Source organism: Rattus norvegicus, chromosome 1 (assembly GCF_021556685.1).
Source record: "Rattus norvegicus strain SHRSP/BbbUtx chromosome 1, alternate assembly SHRSP_T2T, whole genome shotgun sequence".
Classification (NCBI taxonomy): domain Eukaryota; kingdom Metazoa; phylum Chordata; class Mammalia; order Rodentia; family Muridae; genus Rattus; species Rattus norvegicus.
The window spans coordinates 187,677,551-187,702,401 of record NC_141534.1 but is presented as its reverse complement, the minus strand read 5'-3'; the positions used below and the strand labels follow the sequence as shown (position 1 = coordinate 187,702,401).

The 24,851-nt window shown below is 41.0% G+C and overlaps 1 protein-coding gene and 1 pseudogene across 1 annotated transcript in view; one reads left to right on the top strand and one right to left on the bottom strand.

The window, feature by feature from the left end:
• The window catches only part of Abca15 (ATP-binding cassette, subfamily A (ABC1), member 15), a 120,023-nt gene that overhangs the window by 30,614 nt on the left and 64,558 nt on the right, over nt 1-24,851 (bottom strand). The window contains 7 exon segments of the mRNA NM_001106293.2: nt 9,071-9,244; nt 13,423-13,639; nt 15,332-15,536; nt 15,677-15,923; nt 18,842-19,133; nt 20,198-20,351; nt 20,614-20,712. Of these exon segments, the coding sequence (NP_001099763.2) occupies nt 9,071-9,244; nt 13,423-13,639; nt 15,332-15,536; nt 15,677-15,923; nt 18,842-19,133; nt 20,198-20,351; nt 20,614-20,712 (1,388 nt within the window).
• Hspd1-ps5 (heat shock protein family D (Hsp60) member 1, pseudogene 5) lies at nt 21,154-23,379 on the top strand (annotated as a pseudogene).

The following is a 24,851-nucleotide window of genomic DNA, read 5'->3' as shown; positions in this document are numbered from 1 at the left end:
CCAGTTTGTTAATCTATGTCTTTTTATTGGGGAGTTGAGGCCATTGATATTGAGAGATATTAAGGAATAGTGATTATTGCTTCCCGTTATATTCATATTTGGATGTGAGGTTATGTTTGTGTGCTTTCATTCTCTTTGTTTTGTTGCCAAGACGATTAGTTTCTTGCTTCTTCTAGGGTATAGCTTGCCTCCTTATGTTGGGCTTTACCATTTATTATCCTTTGTAGTGCTGGATTTGTAGAAAGATATTGTGTAAATTTGGTTTTGTCATGGAATATCTTGGTTTCTCCATCAATGTTAATTGAGAGTTTTGCTGGATACAGTAACCTGGGCTGGCATTTGTGTTCTCTTAGGGTCTGTATGACATCAGTCCAGGATGTTCTGGCCTTCATAGTTTCTGGCGAGAAGTCTGGTGTGATTCTGATAGGTCTCCCTTTATATGTTACTTGACCTTTTTCCCTTACTGCTTTTAATATTCTTTCTTTATTTTGTGCGTTTGGTGTTTTGACAATTATGTGACGGGAGGTGTTTCTTTTCTGGTCCAATCTATTTGGAGTTCTGTAGGCTTCTTGTATGTCTATGGGTATCTCTTTTTTTAGGTTAGGGAAGTTTTCTTCTATGATTTTGTTGAAGATATTTACTGGTCCTTTGAGCTGGGAGTCTTCACTCTCTTCTATACCTATTATCCTTAGGTTTGATCTTCTCATTGAGTCCTGGATTTCCTGTATGTTTTGGACCAGTAGCTTTTTCTGCTTTACATTATCTTTGACAGTTGAGTCAATGATTTCTATGGAATCTTCTGCTCCTGAGATTCTCTCTTCCATCTCTTGTATTCTGTTGGTGAAGCTTGTATCTACAGCTCCTTGTCTCTTCTTTTGGTTTTCTATGTCCAGGGTTGTTTCCATGTGTTCTTTCTTGATTGCTTCTATTTCCATTTTTAATTCCTTCAACTGTTTGATTGTGTTTTCCTGGAATTCTTTCAGGGATTTTTGCGATTCCTCTCTGTAGGCTTCTACTTGTTTATTAATGTTTTCCTGTGTTTCCCTAAGTGTGTTCATGTCTTTCTTGAAGTCCTCCAGCATCATGATCAAATATGATTTTGAAAATAGATCTTGCTTTTCTGGTGTGTTTGGATATTCCATGTTTGTTTTGGTGGGAGAATTGGGCTCCGATGATGGCATGTAGTCTTGGTTTCTGTTGCTTGGGTTCCTGCGCTTGCCTCTCGCCATCAGATTATCTCTAGTGTTACTTTGTTCTGCTATTTCTGACAGTGGCTAGACTGTCCTATAAGCCTGTGTGTCAGGAGTGCTGTAGACCTGTTTTCCTCTCTTTCAGTCAGTTATGGGGACAGAGTGTTCTGCTTTCGGGCGTGTAGTTTTTCCTCTCTACAGGTCTTCAGCCTTCCTGTGGGCCTGTGTCTTGAGTTCACCAGGCAGCTTTCTTGCAGCAGAAAATTTGGTCTTACCTGTGGTCCCGAGGCTCAAGTTCGCTCGTGGGGTGCTGCCCAGGGGCTCTCTGCAGCGGCAGCAACCAGGAAGACCTGTGCCGCCCCTTCCGGGAGCTTCAGTGCACCAGGGTTCCAGATGGTCTTTGGCTTTTTCCTCTGGCGTCCGAGATGTGTGTACAGAGAGCAGTCTCTTCTGGTTTCCCAGGCTTGTCTGCCTCTCTGAAGGTTTAGCTCTCCCTCCCACGGGATTTGGGTGCAGAGAACTGTTTATCCGGTCTGTTTCTTTCAGGTTCCGGCGGTGTCTCAGGCACAGGGGTCCTGCCGCTCCTGGGCCCTTCCCCACGGGAGCCCAGAGGCCTTATACAGTTTCCTCTTGGGCCAGGGATGTGGGCAGGGGTGAGCAGTGTTGGTGGTCTCTTCTGCTCTGCAGCCTCAGGAGTGCCCACCTGACCAGGCGGTTGGGTCTCTCTCTCACCGGGTCTGGGAGCAGAGAGCTGCTGCGGGCCGGGATCCGCGGGTGTCTTGTTCCCCTTTTAAAGAAGGAGTGAAGCATCCACATTTTGGTCATCCTTCTTGAGTTTCATATACCCTGTGCATCTTGGGTAATTTGAGAATTTGGGCTAATATTCACTTATCAATGAGTGCAAACCATGTGTGTTTTTCTGTGATTGGGTTACCTCACTCAGGATGATATTTTCCAGTTCCATCCATTTGCCTATGAATTTCACGAAGTCATTGTTTCTGTTAGCTGAGTAGTTCTCCATTGTGTAGATATACCACATTTTCTGTATCCATTACTCTGTTGAAGGGCATCTGGGATCTTTCCAGCTTCTTGCTATTGTAAATAAGGCTGCTATGAACATAGTGGAGCATGTGTCTTTGTTGTATGTTGGAGCATCTTTTGGGTATATGCCCAGGAGAGGTATAGCTGGGTCCTCAGGTAGTGCAATGTCCAATTTTAAGAGAAACCTCCAGACTGATTTCCAGAATGGTTATATCAGTCTACAATCCCACCAACAATGGAGGCATGCTCCTCTTTCTCCACATACTTGCCAGCATCTGCTGTCACTGGAGTTTTTGATCTTAGCCATTCTGACTGGTGTGAGGTGGAATCTCAGGGATGCTTTGATTTGCATTTCCCTTATGACTAAGGATGTTGAACATGTCTTTAAGTGCTTCTCAGCCATTCGATATTCCTCAGCTGTGAATTCTTTGTTGAGCTCTGAACCCCGTTTTTGTTGTTGTTGTTTTTTGTTTTTTGTTTTTTTTCATTTACCTCACTTTATTTTTTTTCTTTTTCTTTTTTTCCATCTTTATTAACTTGGGTATTTCTGATTTACATTTGAATTGTTATTTCCCTTCCCGGTTTCTGGGCCAACATCCCCCTAACCCCCCCTCCCCTTTTCTATGAGTGTTCCCCTCCCCATCTATCCGCCATTACCGCCCTTGCCCGAACAATCACATTCACTGGGGGTTCAGTCTTGGCAGGACCAAGGGCTTCCCCTTCCACTGGTGCTCTTACTAGGCTATTCATTGCTACCTATGAGGTTGGAGCCCAGGGTCAGTCCATGTATAGTTTTTAGGTAGTGGCTTAGTCCCTGGAAGCTCTGGTTGGTTGACATTGTTGTTCATATGGGGTCTCAAACCCCTTCAAGCTCTTTCAGTCCTTTCTTGATTCCTTCAACGGGGGTCCCGTTCTGCATTCAATGGTTTAATGATGGCATTCGTCTATGTATTTGCTGTATTCTGGCTTTGTCTTTCAGGAGAGATCAACATCTGGTTCCTGTCAGCCTGCAGTTCTTTGCTTCATCCATCTTATCTAGTTTGGTGGCTGTATATTTATGGGCCACATGTGGAGCAGGCTGTGAATGGGTGTTCCTTCAGCCTCTGTTCTAAATTTTGCCTCCCTATTCCCTCCCAAGGGTATTCTTGTTCCCCTTTTAAAGAAGAAGTGAAGCATTTGCATTTTGGTCATCCTTGAGTTTCATGTGTTCTGTGCAACTAGGGTAATTCGAGCATTTGGGCTAATATCCACTTATCAATGAGTGCATACTATGTCTGTTTTTCTGTTATTGGGTTACCTCACTCAGGATGATATTTTCTAGTTCCATCCATTTGCCTATGAATTTCATAAAGGCATTGTTTTTGATAGCTGAGTAGTATTCCATTGTGTAGATGTACCACATTTTCTGTATCCATTCCTCTGTTGAAGGGTATCTGGATTCTTTCCAGCTTCTGGCTATTATAAATAAGGCTGCTATGAACATAGTGGAGCATGTGTCTTTGTCATATGTTGGGGCATCTTTTGGGTATATGCCCAAGAGAGGTATAGCTGGGTCCTGGAACCCCTTGTTTTAATAGTGTTATTTGTCTCCCTGCAGTCTAACTTCTTGAGTTCTTCGTATATTTTGGATATAAGCCCACTATCAGTTGTAGGATTGGTAAAGATCTTTTCCCAATCTGTTGGTTGCCGTTTTGTCCTAAGAACAGTGTCCTTTGTCTTACAGGAGCTTTGCAGTTTTATGAGATTCCATTTGTCGATTCTTGATCTTAGAGCATAAGCCATTAGTGTTTTGTTCAGGAAATTTTCTCCAGTGCCCATGTTTGAAATTTTCCCCCACTTTTTCTTCTATTGGTTTGTCTCTGGTTTGATGTGGAGGTCCTTGATCCACTTGGACTTAAGCTTTGTACCTGGTGATAAGAATGGATTGATTTGCATTCTTCTACATGCTGATCTCCAGTTGAACCAGCACCATTTGCTGAAAATGCTATCTTTTTTCCATTGGATGGTTTTGGCTCCTTTATCAAAAATCAAGTGACCATAGGTGTGTGGGTTCATTTCTGGGCCTTCAATTCTATTCCACTGCCTGTCTCTGTACCAATACCAAACAAAAGTCCTTTTATTGTTGAGGGTAGTTTTTTTGTTTTTTTGTGTTTGTTTTTTTTTTTTTTTTTTTGTTATTCCAGATGAATTTGCAAATTGTTCTATCTAACTGTATGAAGATTTGGATTGAAATTTTGATGGATATTGCATTGAATCTGTAGATTGCTTTTTGTAAAATGGCCATTTTTACTATATTAATCCTGCCAATCCATGAGCATGGGAGATCTTTCCATCTTCTGAGATCTTCTTCAATTTCTTTCTCCAGAGACTTGAAGTTCTTGTCATTCAGATCTTTCACTTGCTTGGTTAAAGTCACACCGAGGTATTTTATATTATTTGGGACTATCATGAAAGGTGTGGTTTCCCTAATTTCTTTCTTGGTTTGTTTCTCTTTTGTGTAGAGGAAGGCTACTGATTTGTTTGAGTTAATTTTGTACCTAGCCACTTTGCTGAAGGTGTTTATCAGGTTTAGTAGTTCTCTGGTTGAACTTTTGGGATCACTTAAGTATACTATCATATCATCTGCAAATAGTGATATCTTGACTTCTTCCTTTCCAATCTGTATTCCTTTGATCTCCTTTTGTTGTCTGATTGCTCTGGCTAGTACTTTGAGAATTATATTGAATAAGTAACGAGCGAGTGGACAGCCTTGTCTAGTCCCTGATTTTAGTGGGATTGCTTCAAGTTTCTCTCCATTTAGTTTAATGTTAGCCACTGGTTTGCTGTATATGGCTTTTACTATGTTTAGGTATGGACCTTGAATTCCTGTTCTTTCCAGGACCTTTATCATGAAGGGGTGTTGAATTTTGTCAAATGCTTTCCCAGCATCTAATGAAATGATCGTGTGGTTTTTATCTTTCAGTTTTTTTATATAGTGGATTATGTTGATGGTTTTCCATATATTAAACCATCCCTGCATACCTGGGATGAAGCCTACTTGACCATGATGGATGATTGTTTTGATGTGTTCTTGGATTCGGTTTGCAAGAATTTTATTGAGTTTTTTTGCAACGCTATTCATAAAGGAAAATGGTCTGAAGTTCTCTTTCTTTATTGGGTATTTGTGTGGTTTAGGTATAAGAATAATTGTGGCTTCCAATTAGACAAGATGGATGAAGCAAAGAAGTGCAGACCGACAGGAGCCGGATGTAGATCGCTCCTGAGAGACACAGCCAGAATACAGCAAATACAGAGGCGAATGCCAGCAGCAAACCACTGAACTGAGAATAGGACCCCCGTTGAAGGAATCAGAGAAAGAACTGGAAGAGCTTGAAGGGGCTCGAGACCCCATATGTACAACAATGCCAAGCAACCAGAGCTTCCAGGGACTAAGCCACTACCTAAAGACTATACATGGACTGACCCTGGACTCTGACCTCATAGGTAGCAATGAATATCCTAGTAAGAGCACCAGTGGAAGGGGAAGCCCTGGGTCCTGCTAAGACTGAACCCCCAGTGAACTAGACTGGTGGGGGGAGGGCGGCAATGGGGGGAGGGTTGGGAGGGGAACACCCATAAGGAAGGGGAGGGGGGAGGGGGATGTTTGCCCGGATACCGGGAAAGGGAATAACACTCGAAATGTATATAAGAAATACTCAAGTTAATAAAAAAAAAAGAATAATTGTGGCTTCATAGAAGGAATTCGATAGTGCTTTGTCTGTTTCAATTTTGTGGAATACTTTGAAGTCTATCCATATTTACATGCTACCTCACTTTTCCATAAATTGTATACATTTTTATGTACATATAAATGGGTCAATTATATATCCTTAAAGTAACAAGGTACTAATCTTAAATTTGAACAGCTTGACATTGTACATTCTCTATTGTCATCCAGAAACTGTTTCCCCCTTGAGCTGCCATTTCTACAATTCTCAAATTGGAAGCGAAATAGAAACATCATAATAATCATGGTTCCCTTCATCAAGTATCAATATTGGTCTCTGACATGTTTACTACCCCACTGTACCCCATATTTTGACACCATAAGAGAATTTGCAGATAAACTGCCTCTACATTTTTTAAAGATTCTCTTATTTTATCTTGTTTTTGCTCCCCCCCACTGCCTCCTATGTCTTGTCCCCCGCCCCCGCCTTATTTACCCTTTGAATGGATGTTAACTTCTTTCTTCTTCTGGGAATGCTTGTTTATTTCACAGTCCATCAAGCCCTCAGCCATTCTGTTACTTAGTGACGCTCTGTCTGGGATGGCCACTTGGGCATGTGGCTATGGCAGCCATGTCTCTTGTTTTTTGGAAGGAGGGTGGAGAAGCAGAGTGGATAGAGTCTTTCATTCCCAGACAGGCTTGTGTTCTGCAGGGCCCTCAATTTATGCTTTTTGTTGGCTTCTTTTTGCACAACTTCAAGTCTCTAAGAAACAGTTCTTCTTTTCAAGTTTTTTCTTTTCTTTTTTAAAATTTCTTTTTAGTTGAAAATAGATTCTTCACTCATATAATACATCATGACCACAGCTTCTTCTTCCTCAGTTTTTTTCTTTGCAAGTGTGCTGGCTAGTTTTACATCAACTTAATTCAAGCTGAGATCATTGAAGAGGAGGGAGCCTCAGTTGAGGAAATGCTTTCATAAGATTTGTCTGTGAGGCATTTTCTTAATTAATAATTGATGGGAGAAGGTGTAGATTGCTGTCCGTAAGCAGGTGAGGGCAGGTGAAAGACAATCTAAAGCCTGTAATTGGACAGTGGGAGGGCGGGCTGAGAATGTTTGAGAGACAGCGGAAGGAAAGAAGATGGAGGAAGAGAAAGATGATCCAGGTTCTGCATGGCTTTAATTAGCCACAGATAGCCATGAATATCTTATAAGGGATGGGTAATTACAGGACAATATGTCTTATCTATGTGGGCAGTTTATATCAATATCAGTCAGCTCTGAGTTCATTGTGTGGACGTTTTGTGGGGTGAGAATTTGCTGATATAAATCTGATTGATAAATTACAAGCCTCTAGAGTTTCGATTGGATGGCTAAGAATGGGAGTGGCATCTGCAGCAGGAGAGCTGCGAGATGGGGGGGGGGTCTTGTTACATGAAAACGGGGCCAGAGAGTAGCTAGTGATAGTGTGGGATGGTACATTTCTTATTGTTTAATGCAAGAAGTCTCTGCCTGTTGCGGGTGGTGCCATCCATGAACTAGTGGGCCTGGGTTCTATAAGAAAGAAGACGGAGCAAGCCAGAAAGCAGCACCCTCCATGGCCTCTGCATCTGCTTCTGCCTCTAGTTTTGTGCCCTGACTTCCTTCAGTGATGGACAACTGTGTGGGAATGTAAAGCTAACAAACCCTTCCCTCCCCAACTTTCTTTTGCTTCATGCTGTTTTATCACAGCAATGGTAACTGTAAGACACCAAGAATGAAAATTTCCCAAGCTAATAATACATCAAATCACAAATCCTGCAGGTTCAGGTGATCTAAGCAGGAGAAATATTGATCCCCCTAAGCTAAACTAAGATAATATAGTCATTAATGAGAATAAACATATTGACAATAAATAGTTCAGGAACTCTTCTTATGATCTTAGGCAGTTACTCTCCCAACACAGAACAGAGTAAAACACACAAATCTCTGAAGGGTTTTGTGGGAATAGCTGTACTTCTTATGGTAAGTACAAAATAGATCAATAAAATTGAAAGCTTATTTTCTGAAAAGACTGATGAGATTGATCAAGACCTTCTCAAGATTGATCAAGAATGAAAAGAAGTGCCAATGAGAGGGCTGATTGAGTAAAAGCACTTGCCACCAAACCTGAAATGAGCCCAGGGTCTACTTTGCAAGAGGAAAGAACTGATTACTGTTAAGTTTTATAAGTTGTTTTCTGACTTCATACATGTGCCCCTCCCCCACCATAAAAGACATGCTCTCACACATGCTCGCACACAGAAAGAAAAGACAAGTGGCAACAGTGAAGGATAGTATGACTAGAAATGAGGATATAGTCATAAATCTTACAGATGCTAAACTTATCCTAAGGCATTCTGAGCAAACTTACCCCAATAAAGTTAAAATTTTAGAATGAATTAAGTGGCCCCACAAAACAATGATAAACTCCTCTCTCAACATTTTAAATAACCAAAGCATAAAATCAAAGAATGCAGTCTTTATTTTCAAAATCATCAGGAATTTAAAACTTGTTACAAAATAAGAACCACAAGTGGTACAGCTATTCCCATAAAGCCCTTCAGAGAAAGCACAGGGTAACCATGGCCTGTGATGGGGTTGCTTTGCTGTAACATCTAAACATCAGGAACAATTACTGAAACAAGCCAGGCTTGTCTATACTGCCATTGTATCACGCTTGCTTTCGCCACACACCACTGGCCTGTGTAATCGCATTACAACTATTGGACATCGAAGAATGGGGAGAAGCAGATCGCAGAATTGAAGAAAACATTTACAAATCATATATAGAAGGAGTGTCTCATGTCCAGAATATATCAACCCAAGTGGCCCGACTGTGGGCAAAGACCTTTTTACAAAAGAAAAGTTACCCACGTGGGCAATAGGCAACCAGGAAGAGGCTAATGCCGTTAAACATCAGGAAAAGGCAAATCAAAATAAAAATGGAATACAACCCCTGCTAAGATGGCCATGATAAATGGAAAAAGTGACAAGTATTAGGTGACTGTAGGAAGAAGTCCTCATGCATCACTGTATAAAGAGACCCAACCATACCAGCTCCTAATGTTTGTTTTCTGTACAGTTGGCCCAGCTGGAGTACTAGAATATACTTACATTCTTTGCTACAATTCAGGTATTTGAGAACATTCTTTTGCTGGATGCATAGTATTTTCCTCTGGTAAATAACACTGTACTCACTGATGCACTTCCCAAGGTTGTACGTGGGAAAGAACAGCAGCGAACTGAGCAGGAAAGTTTGGGTGGAGTTGGATATGATGGTTGATAATCCTAAAAGGTGATAAGAACAGGTTACATAAAAGGAAATGAAGATCTCCAGGTCATCAGTCCTCTAAATGATCAAACCAAGGCAAGTGAATTGAAACCCAGATGATAATTTCTGAATAACAGTTCATTATTTGCTAATAGGTTTTGGAGTTTGTGCTGATGATTACAGAATCCCAAAGAGTCTTTTTGGTAAAGTAGAACTGTGGCTTTTACTTTTGATGTGAAAAGAACTTAAACTATACTTTTGATGATTATAGTGCATGTCAAATTTTCTACCTTTTCTAAAATCTTGTTTAGTACGTTGCAACTTGTACAAGTTTTCACATTCATTGGCCCAAGGTTGTCATGTGTATGAGGGGATTTTTCTTCTCCTTTCATTTCCTTTCCCTTCCTTATCTTTCCTTTCCTCAATTCCTTTTCCTTCCTTCCTTCCTTCCTTCTAGAATACTTTTTAATGGTACAGCAACTGTGTATACACCTGTTTGTTGTTTCCTAATCTACTTATCATTTTATTAATTTCTCAAGTTCTTTCAACGTGGTGTGTGTGTGTGTGTGTGTGTGTGTGTGTGTGTGTGTGTGTTGTCTCTGTTATTCAGGTTTTACTCTTTTTTGTTCATAATTCTTCATTTGAATGTTATTCCCTTTGAAGTTGTATGTCTGTTCAATTTTAGTCTTTGCAGCATTAGTAATTAGAGCTATACAGTTTTTTAATTAGTAATTAGAGCTGCAGAGCTCCCTGAGTAGTTCCTACTTCCTGTTACTGTCCTTGGCTCATGTATCAGTTCTCAGGTATGCGTTCCTTTTCCCATTACCCTTTTTTGCTGATTCGTGATGCAGTAGCGCAATGATGAAGGCATTTCCCTTATGCATGAGCCCAGACAGTGCAGCATCTGCTCGGCCTTTCAGATATTATGAAGCAAGGTTTGCTCAGTAGGTACTAGGTGTTTTCTTCTCCTCTCTGTCTTGGCCATCTGCTCTAAGAAAGGTGTATATGATACTGTGTTTCTGCAGTTAATTGGAGTAGTTCTGGTAATCTTGAGTATGTATACTTCCTTGTTAGATTGTCAAGCAAATAAAATTTTAGAATTCTTAGGACTTTGTGCTAAAATGAATCCATCACCTGTAGGATGATCTCATTATGCAGCAAGGCAGGTCCAGGATGATGCAAAGCCTATCACTGGATAAAAAGGAAGGGTAGGCGGGGAAATGTCTAGGAATGAAGGAGGTGGGAGGAGGGGCGAGGAAATCCAGATGAAGATGTCAGAGCAGGATGATCCAGATCTGGGTGGACCAGGTCAGTTTTATCTTGACGAGGTGGGCAGTTTCTATCTTTATTAATTGGCAGTGAATGTATTCTGCAGATGTATTGTAGATTGAGAATTTAGCATATGAATCTAATTGTTAAACTACAAGTTTCTAGAGCTTTGATTTTACCAGGCTACAGGGGATGTGAGCAAAGTTCCTGATGGACAGAGAGACAACCTGTCTCAGCTCTGGATGCCATGCTAGGCTATAGGATGCCTGGGGCTAGCGTGGCATGGTGCCACGTTAGAATGTCCCGTGGAGCACGATGTGTGTGTCAAGCATAGTAACAATCCACCAAGAGGACAGTGTGTGAAAGCTTCTGGCAGAGAAACAGCCAGAGCCCGTGGCTCCCGTGATTCGGGCACTGGTAGCCACTGAACCTTTTTTTATTTTTACTGCAATAATCACCACACTATTACCTTATGTCTCTGGTAATTTTAACCTGAAAAATACATTTGTTCATATCAATATAACGGTTCAAGTTTTAGTTTTCCGTAAACACATCTTTTGTGACTACTGGACTTTGTAGATCTTAGTTACCTAAACTGTGTTTTCTGTAAAGAGCATGAAGGTAGAAGCCGGGTTTGGAGAGAGTCCATTACAACCACCTTTCTGTTTATCTCCTGATCACGTTTTGTCATCTTGTTTTATTACTGGTGTCCAGTGTTCACAATGACTTTCATATTACTCTTCTGTTTACTGTTTTCTAACTTCATTCTCTCCCCTTCTCTCTCTCCTTCTGTACTGGACAGATTGGGTTTTGCAACTTACACTTTAAAGAGCTATTCTATTGGTGACACTGGGCATCTGGCTTTCTGGTTCACTCTTGGGCTGCACTGTGGCTGCCGCTGTGGCTACTCTGTGGTTACAAGGTCCTGCAGCTTTACCTGCTAGAACCAGGTAAGGGAAATTTATGAAACAAAGGATTTCTGTCTGTGAACAACTCTTGAAATTCTAAACATTTCAAACACTAATTCTTTGTCCTCTATGACTTCTTTCTAAACTTTATTTAGCCACATTCCATATCTTTGTTGTTTCTATATCATGGGCTATCCTATGTATATTTCCTTTGCGTTAGTCTTTAGTCTACTACTTCTCACTTTAACTATGGATGCTATTTTAAAACTTTAATCTACAGAAACTGTGTTAGCTTTATTTTTAATTGACAGGTAATAATTGCATATATTTAGGGAATAATATATAACATTACAATAGATGTATATATTGTGGAATGGTCGAATAAGAATAGTTAGTGTGAAGCCACTACCCAAAGACTGACCCTGGACTCTGACCTCATAGGTAGCAATGAATAGCCTAGTAAGAGCACCAGTGGAAGGGGAAGCCCTTGGTCCTGCTAAGACTGAACCCCCAGTGAACGGGATTGTTGGGGGGAGGGTGGTAATGGGGGGAGGATGGGGAGGGGAACACCCATAGAAAAAGGGATGGGAAGGGGTTAGAGGGGAAGTTGGCTGGGAAACCAGGAAAGGGAATAACAATCGAAATGTAAATAAGAAATACCCAATTTAATAAAGATGGAGGAAAAAAAACTCCATTTGAAATGTAAATAATAAAATATCCAAGAAAAATAAAATTAAAAAAAAAGATATCACCCTAAAAAAAAAAGAATAGTTAGTGTGGCCATCACATAAAATATTTTCATTTGTGGCCATACTATTTAAAATAATCTTTTAGATATTTAAAACTATATATTATTATGAAGAATAATCACCGTGATATACACTATAACCAACCCAAGAACGGATTCCTCCTACCTAACCACACTGTGAGTTTAATTATTTTCCTTTAAAAGTTTTATTTGCAAACACTTTCCAAATCTATTTGTTTATACTCCCAAGACTCTGTTACAGTATACATTTTAATGCATATTCTCTATATTTAAATTTGAAGTATATTCAGGTTTGTTTCTGATATAACAGTATTTTATTTGGGGGATGGAGAGATGGCTTAGCAGTTAAGAGTTTGGTTCTCAACACCCAAACAGTGACTTACAACCACTGTATAGCTTCAGTTCCAGGATATTTGGTCTCCAGGGACAGCTCTATGCACACAGCGTACACAGAGAAAAGAAGGTACACATACACAAAAATAAAAACAAATTAAAAAAACTAAACATTTACTCTACGTGGGAATTAACTGTGAGATTTTCTGGAAGCCTGGGAATTTGTATTTGTATAAGATTTTTACTATTCAGTTGGGACCACAGCCAGGTGAAATTATTTAAAACAAACTATCAATGTTTTGGGGCTTTTTCCTTCACATGGTTACTATACTTTTAGAACAAAATGTATGCGAATACTTACCAATTCTTAAGGGCAATATTTATTTTGTATCTATCTAGTTCAAATAACCTGGTTTCTGAAAGCAGCTGTAAAAGGCCCATGCCATTATCAGCTGTGTGAGGTTTGAGAAGATACTTGAGTATGCAGAGAAGAAAAAGCCACAGAACATTTTCAGCAAATGGCGCTAGGGAAAATGGATGACTACATGTAAGGAAATAAAAATAGATCTGTATCTCTCATCCTGCACCAAAATCAATTCCTAAGGATCAAAGATCACAATGTAATACCCAGACCTCTCAAGTTACTGCAGAACCATTGAGCCCAAGCTATAGGAAGTGGGAGGGAAGTCCTACCAAGGACCTGAAGTGCAGGTTGGACCTCAGCTTTCTAATACAAAGGTTTCGAGGGGAGCATGCTGACTAGGTGATAGTAGAAACCCAAGGTTATTGAGATAGTTCTAACACAGATGTTTGGAAAACCCTGGAACTTAGCTGTTTACTGCTATGCATCTTTTTGGTCCATTTATTTCTTGCTTTCTGTGGAGAAGGGGACATTTTGTGAAGTTCTCACACTTACCGGCTTCTATTATGGTATCTATCAAGAGACCAGAAGTGCCAGAGAGATAATAGAACACCAGAAGTTGGATGTAGGCAGGGATGCTTTTAGAAAACAGGAAGCTCATCAGGTATGTGAGGGGGATGGCAGACCATCCAAACAGTATGAGGATCAGCATCGTTTCCAAAATGTGGTAGTCAGTGACATAGATGTCAATTTTGTAGTATTTGAACATAACCTGAAACAGAGGGTACAGAGACAAAGGTGCAGGTAGAGTCTGTCTGTCTGTCTGTCTGTCTGTCTGTCTGTCTGTCTGTCTGTCTCTGTTACCTCTCCCTCACTCCCCCCACACACACACATCCTAAGCCAAAACACTCAAAAAAAAGAGGAAATTCCAAGACTTTTATTTTCTTTAGAAGTTTATCCATTAATTAATACAGTCTGGCTCTTTAAAATAGAATCTACAACTTAGCATGAATTAGGGTCAAGTGCACCTCCTCTCACCAGAGCACATTCCAGCATGCAGAACCATAGCCATGGTCTTTTCTTATTTTGTTTTTCTCCTTAGAAGAGTTTTTCTAAAGATTCATACACAGAACGAGTAGAATCTCATACTAACAACAGCTATCAGCTTTCCTAAAAAGCAGATGATTTTTCAAAATGGTTTTTCCTTCTATTTCTTCAGCCGTGTTTCATTGATATCCATTGCTTTTAAGTCAGGCTTCATGGGTCTAGCCTGCTTCTCCCACTCATTCCAGGACTCCTTCTTACCTACTTATAATTCATGTGGAAAACTAGATAAGGAAGCCTAAATTTAGAGAGACCTATATCAGAATCTTGTTTGACTGAATCTCCTGCAAAGTCCTGGAAACCACTATTTCACACTCTGAGTTTGGCTGTTTCGTAAATCTCAGAAAAGTGGAATCACACAGTATTTGGCTCCGGGTGGTTGCTGTATTCTAGATAAACACCCTCTGCCTTCATCCGCAGTAACAGCAAACGTGAGGAACAACTTCTTTCTGAGGCTAAATGACGCTGCGTTGCTTGTGGATGCCATATTCTTTCCCCACACACATCTGTTGGTGGTCCCTAAGGTGCCCCCCACATTTGGGCTATTGTGATTAGCATATAGTGAAAGTAGGAGCGATAATATACCTTTTAGAAATGGTCTCACGCGCCCCAACTGAGGGTGATTGTAAACCCCTAACCTCATGCCTCTATCACCAAAGTAATGAGATTCCCACACAGGCACCATCCTTCTCAGTGCTGAGGTGTGCTTTATGAGATAATGAGCAAGGTTCCGTACTAGTATAGCTAGGTTTGTGAAAACATTAAATAGAGGAGATATTTTCCTGGTGGACAAAGGAAAAGAAACGTACAGGGTTCACTCAGCAGCTGACTCAGACAGATACAGACACCAATAGCCAAACAGTGGATCAGGCTCAGAAAATCTTATGGAAGAACAGGAGGAAGAATTGCGGAGGAAGGGGATGGAACTCCACAGGAAGACCAACTGAGTCAACTAACCTGGACCCTTGGGGCTCTCAAAGTTTGAACCACCAATCAAAGATTATAACTGGCTGGACCTAGGCTTTCCTGCTCATATTAGTAGATATGTAGCTTGACCTCTATGTGGGTCCTGAACAACTGGAGCAGGGACTATCCCAAAAGCTGTGGCCTCTATGTGGGATTTGTTCTTCTAGCTGGTCTGCCTTGTCTGTCCTCAGTGGGAAAGGAGTTACTCAGCCTCAAAGAGACTTGAAGTGCTGGGGTGGGGGTAAGGGGTACCTACCCAGAGGAGAAAGGGAGGAGGAGGGCGGAAGGATTGTGGGAGAAGGTGACTCAGAAGGGGGCAGTGAGTGGGGTGTAAAGTGAATAAATAAAAAATAAATTTTAAAAAGGAAACTTTCAAAACATTGTTCGCACTCACCAATAGGAAGCAGCAAGAAATGAAGAAGATAATAAAGTCAAACACCAGAGCTGAAAGCCAGTACACAAGGACAGAAGCCCCACTCAGAAACTGCATGTGCTTTGCCTTGGTGATTCGCTCAGTCACCGTGAGGATGCAAAAGCCACTGACCAGAAGAGCCATGCCCAGCTGAATTTTGAAGGCCACAATCTTCCCATAGGTACTCCTACAGAAGAAACAAAAGGAAGATACAGATTTCTACCAATGGCCATTTTTGTCTCAGAAATAGAAGTGGATAGGGTAGGAAGAATGCATCTCGGGTGCAAAAGTAGAACAAGTAAATAGCAGCAACAACAAAAAACACACCGTGGCCACTCTTTGCTGGTGGGTCGTGGCTGAGGTTTATGGAAGACTGTTATGGAAGCATCGGCACCAGAAAGTGACATGAAGAGAATGTTGTCTAAAACTGCCAGGGACAGAGATGGCGAATGGTAGGCTTCGTTGTTGAACAGAACGGTAAGCTTCGCTCTACCTGCAGCTACCTTGATGGAAAGTGCAACAATACATAAATGGATGCATTCTTCATTCCCCTCCAAGTACTTGAGGAGGTCACCTAGGGTGAAGACACAGTGCTTGTCAGTAATTCCAGCATACAGGTCATGCCACTCACTGTCCGCCATCCAGGACTAATGATCACGTTTCTCACCACTTCCAATCCTGCTGAGACAATTCTTTCAGACATTTGCTGTTATCCTTGGGATTATTCCATCATTAAAGTCTGGGATTTCTAGTTGTAATTAGTGTAAGCCAAACTATAATTTTGCTGATAAACAGCCTTATGTATTCCTTCGACTCAGCTACCTTGCTTTAAGAGATTCGTAAGAAATTTAACTCACATCACAGAGTTCACTAAACTCCCCTCTGATAAAATGGAAAAACTAGTGAAAGTTTTTTTTTAAACTTAGTAAATGTTATTTTTACTCTCTAAACTTGCTCTTTATTTTTGAGCTCTTTTTTCTTTTTTCTTTCTTCTTCTCTCATATATTACATACAGACTGCAGTTTCCCCTCTCCCTCTCCTCCTAGTCTCTCTTTTTCACTTCTCTTCACCCCTAGATCCATTCCACCTCTGTTTCCCTTCAGAAAAGAGCAGGCCTCCCAGGGGTACCAACCAAACATGGCATAACAAGCTACAGTAAGACTAGGCACAAACCCTAATGCCAAGACTGGATGAAGCAACCCAGAAGGAGATAAAGGGTTCCAAAAGCATGCAAAAGAATCAGAGAGAGCATCACTACCACTGTTATGAGTCCCACAAGAACACCAAGTTATACAACCATACATATATGCATTGGGCCTGGGTCAGACCTACACAGGCTCCCTGGTTGTCAGTTGATTCTCTGTGAGCCCCTATAAGCTTCAGTTAGTTGTTTCTCTGGGCCATGCTCTTGTGGTGTCCTCAACCCCTCTGGGTCCTACAATCCTTTCTTCCCAGCTTCCACAGGATTCCCCATACTCTTTTTGAGAATATTTCAGAGCTACAAAGTCTGCACATTTTTTGGCCAAGATCCTTAGAGGAATAAAAGCATTGAGGGGAGCTCAACAGTTTGTTCCCTTCTAAGTGGTGGGAAATCCCTGTAAGTCTCCAGGATTTCAGTGAAGTCCAAGACCTTCATACCCTGCACAGCAGTGAGGAGGAGACAGACTAAGCCTTATACAAGTCCAGCCTCCATCTAATAAAGCTCTACTCAGGCCCACAGCGGGTTGAATGATGCCCAGCCACATAGGTGTCAGCTTGCTAAAGACAGAAATAGGAAGTTTGTGTGGCGATAAAGGCAATAGGAGGGAAAGTGTGGTGGAAATGTTCCGTATGTTAACTATTTCATTCGACTGGTTCCATTTTCATATTGTAGCTTTGATAGAGGTTACCACAAGAGACGAGGCTTCTCAATGCTTTGTAAATGCACGTAAACCACAAAACCACAAAACAATATAGCCAAACGGTACTATTATGACTTTCCTCCACATATAATGAGAGAATAAAATCTATGCAGTCCACTTAAGATGTATCTTTTGAACACACACTCATTCCCTAACCCTATTATTCTTGCCTTGCCTAGACTGCCACTGTAATGCTGCAGCTGACTTGACTGTAGTCTCTCCCCTTTCCAATGTTTTCTCCACCTCTCATATGAGGTTATGTTTGTTATGTGACAGGAACTGAGTTAGGGGCTAGAGATATAAAGAAGGCTCTCATCTCCCCATAATTTCTGTTGAGAGGCAGATAAATAATGCATGGTTGTAATTTGGTAAGCCCATAACTGAGGCATGCTTATAAATAAGTGAAGGGGAGGCAGTTTTATTCTGAGGAGGCAGGCTATGCTTTATGTGTTACTGTGGTGCTAAAATACCTTTCCAGAGCTCACATTCACTCAATTTATGGTGCAGCATAAACAGTTTACAGTTCTGCCTTGCTCTTAGAATTGACAGGAGATAAGAGTCTCAGTTAACACTTAGAGAGGCCCCAGAGGTCTCCAAAACAACACAGGCTATTGCCAGAACATTAGCCACAAAAACATCCCAATAAGACCCTATCGCTGAAGATACTACACATTTGGCTATAGGACAGAGAAATATTAGTCACCAATGGACCAGGAAAAGTCCTCCCCACTGGCTAGCCTATATAGTGCTGGAAGATGCTGTAAAGACCGATGGAGAGAAAAATATCAGTGGTCTAACCCAGAACCGAACTGCATGACTTAAATGGACCAGGGAAGAATAACCACTGGTCCAATTGAGGCATGATTGTCACAGGCTAACTAATCACCTTATGATTGGATCTGAGATCTGCTCCACAGGACAGAATTTCATGCATGGTACTGAATTACTGGTCAAAACCTGGTCATAGGCCCTAAGATAAAACCTGCTTTGTCATTTTGTTAAATGATCATACTGTCAAATTGATGTCTAAATATTCATGTTTATACCAATAGACCAGATATCACTCAGTTTTGACCAGAGAAGCCTCTTTTTGCAGTGGATACAAGTCAATGGAAAGATACCTAAACTGGTAATTGTGCTGAAATTAAGAGACTGACTGGGTTCTCAGGCCTAAGTGGGATACCTATATTAACTCTCTAACCATGTCTCAGAGAACATCTCAGAAGAGGATACAGAAAGAATGTAATTGCCAGAGGAAGGGGAATGCTGTCTTTCGGACATGGTGTGACTATGGTACCCAGGAACTCACAGCAGCTGTCGTCGCCTGCATAAGACCTACACAAGATCAAGACAGTCAGAATTCCAACGTAGAAGAAGAAATAAACACGCCTCAGACCTCTTCCTTCACTGAGGAACTATTGGCAGTTAATAGTTTCTAGGGGACAGTAAATTACTTTTTGAGTGTGTGACCACTGGTAGACTTCCCAGGTTCCACCGGAGCAAGTTACCATGTGATACTTATACATTTCTTTAGGAGTGACCCAACAAAATCATTGAAGAGACAATATTTTTGTTTCTAAATTAGCCTTACCTTGTACTTCCTTGAGCTGGTGGTTGCCAGGTTTTAGCATATTCTCAAGGTGTATTAAGAGACTTGTTGTCAAATTAGATTTCCCCAAAATAGAAAAAGGCACAATGGTTTGACCATAGTCATCCAAATTCATTTGCCTGATTCTCTTATGTCTAAACTCATGAGACTTGAGGAGTAAGAAAGTAGAAATGACAAGCCCCAGTATCTGCACTGAAAGCACCCTCCAGTTTCGCCAATTGTACATCAGCCTCTTCATGAACATTGCATGGAACTGCTGCAGGTAGAGGGGACACTAAACAAAGAGGAGAGAGATCCTGTGTCACTGCAACCTCCAGACCTCAAAGCATCATTCACACTGAAATGCATTGACATCAATGTCTCTGAAATTTTGTGGTGTAAAAGCTTTGAGAATAAACACACACACACACACACACACACACACACACACACACACAGACACACACACACACAGACACACACACACACACACAGACACACACACACACACGGCACATACAGCTTATCTAAGAAAGTAAGTTCTTGGAGGAGATCCAGACCTATGATGTCAATAATGTTATCACCCATCTGTAGTATAAGGCAAGGGACAAAAAGCCTTTTTGAAACAACTCTTTACTAGAATGTGGCCAAGCACATTTGTTCCTGTACCTTGTGGCTGCTTCTTGTGCAATGGTAATTGAGTGACAGTGATGGAGACCATGTGGTCCTTAGCGCCCTCAGCCTTTGCTGTCTCTTTACATTGAGTTGCCTGACTTTAGGTATAGCATACTACATAAAGTGCTTTAATCGAATGTTGTATATAATACTAAAAGTGGCAACAGGATGCTTTTTCCTGACTACTGGTAACCACTATGTCTAGGATGCTTCATAGGTGCAATGGACAATTGCAAGAGCAAGGGAAGAAATACTTGGCAGCCCAGGCAGCCTTTCCATGAGGAGGGCCTCACTTATTTGGACACAATCTCCCAAGCAGTTACTTCCCTTGGAAGACTTAGAATACACACCAAGTTGATAATTTGAAAAAACAGGCACTCTAGTACACTTATGTCAACTTGAAAGAGCAGATAATTTGGATTTTCAATTTGGAAAACAACAAAACAAGACAAAAGCCCCCAAAGAATTGCAGAATAATGGTATCAGCAGTAAACAGCTGATATGTTTTCCTAGAATCCATCTCTCCACATTTAGACATTGATCTGGCTGGGGTTCCAACTTTTCCATACCGGGTTGGTTCTGTAGTGGCTGAGATCGCTACATTCTTTTGGTTTGTGTATTAATACAAGACAAAACTATTGCGTACTGACTAAGAGACATTTGTTTCTTAGCAAAGGTTCTTACCCCAGTGTTAAACACAATGGTCTGGTCTTCACTCTGGGTGGGAAAGCCTGCTCTCATGCTACTTTCAACATCTCTATTCCTGTTCCCTTTGCTTCCTGCAGAGGGCGACTGGGTAGCTTCCATATCTGGTTTTGAGTCTTCCATTTTACTGACCCTATATTGAAAAATGAACAAAGCTTGTCATTTCAACCTTATCCACTATCCCTTGCTTGAATAATGTGAGTTGCAACCCATGACTCCAAAGGCCCCTTGGGTTATTCATTGTTTAGTGGCAGCTGATTTAGTTCCCAAGCACCAACCCACCTCTGAACCTTGTCATGCTTAAATTACTGAAGTGCAGAATCTCAGCTTGGCGAACTAAACAAAGAGTCTTTCCCTCCAAGGATCCCCCCTTTTTTCTATGTACTTTTCCTTACCTAAGGAAGACTTCTTCCATGGTAGTGATAGACATACCAAAGCTAGAGATGCCAAGGTTTTCTTGGTTCTCTTCCAGAGCAGTCAAGAGAGCTTCAAACCTACAAGTAGGAGAAGATGATGGCCCGGGACTAAAGGGGATAATTTTCATACTTCTTCTTATTCAAAAGTGATTTCCCCTCACCAGCCCGTCAATGCTTATTATAATCTCATGTTTCTGTTAATTCAGAAAGGAGAGACACACAGAGAAAGCAAGACAATAAACTGCTGTAGTGTGCTATTTCCCATTGATACTTTATTTGGATACATATAATTTTGATTTTCTAACAAAACTACTTAGATACTCTATGAAGAGATTGACAGTTGATGGCTGATAGATAAAGGAGAGTCCCTATTCTTTGGAGGCATGGCCAGTGTAAAGTTGCCCATTTCCCAGGGGTTGGTTCTTTATTCATGTACATATGGGCAGGACTAACTGGACTCAGTGGGTTATTTAAAAAGAAAAACAGAAGTGCTGGGTCCCTCACTCGCTGCAGACGGCCTGCCTCGCCTCATGCTCTCCCGCCGCCGCCCTGCAGAAATGCTTCGACTACCCACAGTCCTTCGCCAGATGAGACCAGTGTCTCGGGCACTGGCTCCTCATCTCACTCGGGCCTATGCCAAAGATGTAAAATTTGGTTTGGATGCTCGAGCCTTAATGCTTCAGCCTTTTAGCCGATGCTGTAGCTGTTCCAATGGGGCCAAAGGGAAGAACAGTGATTATTGAACAGAGTTGGGGAAGTCCCAAAGTGACAAAAGATGGGGTCACTGTTGCAAAGTCAATTGATTTAAAGGATAAATACAAAAATATAGGGGCTACACTTGTTCAGAATGTTGCCAATAACACAAAGAGGTTGGGGATGCATCACCACTGCTACTGTTCTGGCAGGTCTATTGCCAAGGAGGGCTTTGAGAAGAATAGCAAAGGGGCTAATCCAGTGGAAATCCGGAGAGGTGTGATGTTGACTGTTGATGCTGTAATTGCTGAACTTAAGAAACCATCTAAACCGGTGACAACCCCTGAAGAAATTTCTCAGGTTGCTACGATTTCTGCAAACGGAGACAAAGACATTGGGAACATCATTTCTGATGCAATGAAGAAGGTTGGAAGAAAGGGTGTCATCGCAGTGAAGGATGGAAAAACCCTGAATGATGAGCTAGAAATTATTGAAGGCATGAAGTGTGATAGAGAAAATATGTCCCCATATTTTATTAACACATCAAAAGGTCAAAAATGTGAATTCCAAGATGCCTATGTTTTGTTGAGTGAAAAGAAAATTTCTAGTGTTCGGTCCATTGTACCTGCTCTTGAAATTGCCAATGCTCATCGGAAGTCCTTGGTCATAATTGCTGAAGATGTTGATGGAGAAGCTCTTAGCACACTGGTTTTGAACAGGCTAAAAACAGGTCTTCAGGCTGTAGCAGTCAAAGTTCCAGGGTTTGGGGACAACAGGAAGAACCAGCTTAACGATACGGTTATCGTTACTGGTGGTGCGGTGTTTGGAGAAGAGAGGTTGAATCTAAATCTTGAAGATGTTCAAGCTCATGATTTAGGTAAAGTTGGAGAGGTCATTGTCACAAAAGATGATGCCATGCTTTTGAAAGGAAAAGGTGACGAAGCTCACATTGAAAAATGTATTCAAGAAATCACTGAGCAGCTAGATGTCACAACTAGTGAATATGAAAAGGAAAAGCTGAATGAGTGACTTGCTAAACTTCCAGATGGAGTAGCTGTGTTGAAGGTTGGAGGGACAAGTGATGTTGAAGTGAATGAGAAGAAGGACAGAGTTACAGATGCTCTCAATGCTGCAAGAGCAGCTGTTGAAGAAGGCATTGTTTTAGGAGGGGGCTGTGCTCTGCTTTGGTGCATCCCAGCCTTGGATTCATTAAATCCTGCTTATGAAGATTAGAAGATAGGTATAGAAATTATTAAAAGAGCACTTAAAATTCCTGCAATGACGATTGCTAAGACTGCAGGTTGTTGAAGGATCTTTGAGAGTTCAAAAAAATCTGCAGAGCTCCTCAGAAGTTGGTTATGATGCCATGCTTGGAGATTTTGTGAACATGGTGAGAAAGGGAATCATTGATCCAACAAAGGTTGTAAGAACTGCTTTACTGGATGCTCCAGGGGTGGCCTCCTTGCTAACTACAGCCGAAGCTGTAGTGACAGAAATTCCTAAAGAAGAGAAAGACCCTGGAATGGGTGCAATGGGTGGAATGGGAGGGGGTATGGGAGGTGGCATGTTCTAACTCCTAGAATAGTGCTTTGCCCTTATCAATGAACTGTGACAGGAAGCTTAAGGCAGGTTCCTCACTGATAACTTCAGAGAGGTCACCTGAAGAAAATGACTGAAGAGAAGGCTGGCTGATCACTGTAACCACCAGTTATTGGTTTCCTTTAACAGTACAGAATGGTTTACTGCTGTCATTGTCCATGCCTACAGATAATTTATTTTGTATTTTTGAATAAAGACATTTGTACATCCCTGATGCTGGGTGCAAGAGCCATATACCAGTATCCTGCTTTCAACTTAAATCACTGAGGCATCTCCACTGTTCTGTTAGCATCAGGACTGTAGCGCTGTGTCACCACATGAGAAGTTCGGAAGCAGCCTTTCTGTGGAGGGTGAGAATGATTGTGTACAGAGTAGAGAAGTATACAATTATGTGACAATCTTTGTGTAATAAAATTTTGTTTAAAGTTAAAAATAAAAGAAATACAGATATGAAATTGGGAGGGAAATGTGTGGTAGGGGCTAGGGAGAGTTAGAGGGGTCAGGGTGGGGTGCATATGATAAAGATACATTGTATACTTGTATCAAATTTTCAAAGAATGGGGATGGAGAGATGGCTCAGTGGTTAAGAGCACTTTCTGCTCTTCCAGAGGTCCTGAGTTCAAATCCCAGCAACCACATGATGGTTCACAACCATCTGTAATGAGATCTGATGCCCTCTTCTGGTGTGTCTGAAAACAGCAACAGTGTAGTTATATATAATAAGTAAATAAATCTTTAAAATTTTTTTCAAAGAATGAAAGTCTAATTTTAAAAGATATTCAATGTTAACAACTTTAGTTGACAAGAATTAGCTTATTTTGTTTATATATGATGGTTCCTGTAACAATGAAAAGAAAAGAAATGGGGAAAACACATTCAACAGAGGAAAAGGCACTCAGAGACAGGACATGTTTTGCTTATTTTAAAATGTATTTTATCTTTTGAAGATGAGATGTTTGGAGCCCTGGAGGTTACATGCAGAAGATGACACTACACACCTTATCTCTTACCATTTAACCATGAAACTGCCAAAATAGACAAGTAAAGGAAATTACTCATGACCTTTGTCTAGGCAAGATTTTTGTTTGTTTGTTTTCTGATTTTTAAACATAAGACCTTAAAAAATATGGGCAAAAAATAAAACAAGCAATGAGGTTGAGTCAAACTAAACTCTCTTATCCAAGAATGGAGATAACAGAATTACAGGAGAATTATAAAATGGAAAATTCAGGAAAGCATCAGTCAACTTAAACTCACCAGGCTCTCCCAGAACCAATCCCTGTACTGTGCAATGTTACCTAACTCTCATTAAAATATACGGTGCATGACTTCTTTTAGCTTGCAAGTGTTTCACACAACTAATTTTCCTCTTACTGTAGCCCACTGTTGCCTCTGTTCATCTCTGTCTCCCAGGCCAAGTGTTTTACGTCAATAATAACAACAAGGCACAGCAGCATCTTATACAAATCTACACTTCTTCCCTTAAACTGTTGCATGCCATCCTACTGCTGTGTTTTAAAGTTCGACTTTATTCTAACAAATCTCAACACGGTTAGGCAACGTGATACTGCACCGTTTTGAACCTCAAGATTCTCCAGGCGATACAGTTGGTGACCTGGAGGCCGGACATGCGGCAGGGAGATCCTTTGGTTCTCTTCCATGTTCTTTCGTCAGGCAAATGGATGTTAGACAATGTCTGGAAGGTGGTGAGTACTCAAGCACTGTCAGCCATAGCAAGTGTCAGTGGAATGAAAATCACTGAGGGTTTAACCATCATTTCACTGTTTTCATGGTATATTCTAAAGTAACTGGATTCAAAGGTTATTTATTTTTATTGAGATTTTACTTCTCATTTCCTAGTTTAGAGCTGTTCCAGGGAAAACAATCTCTAAGCTCAATAGTTTTATTTTGCTCTGTCAGAGCCT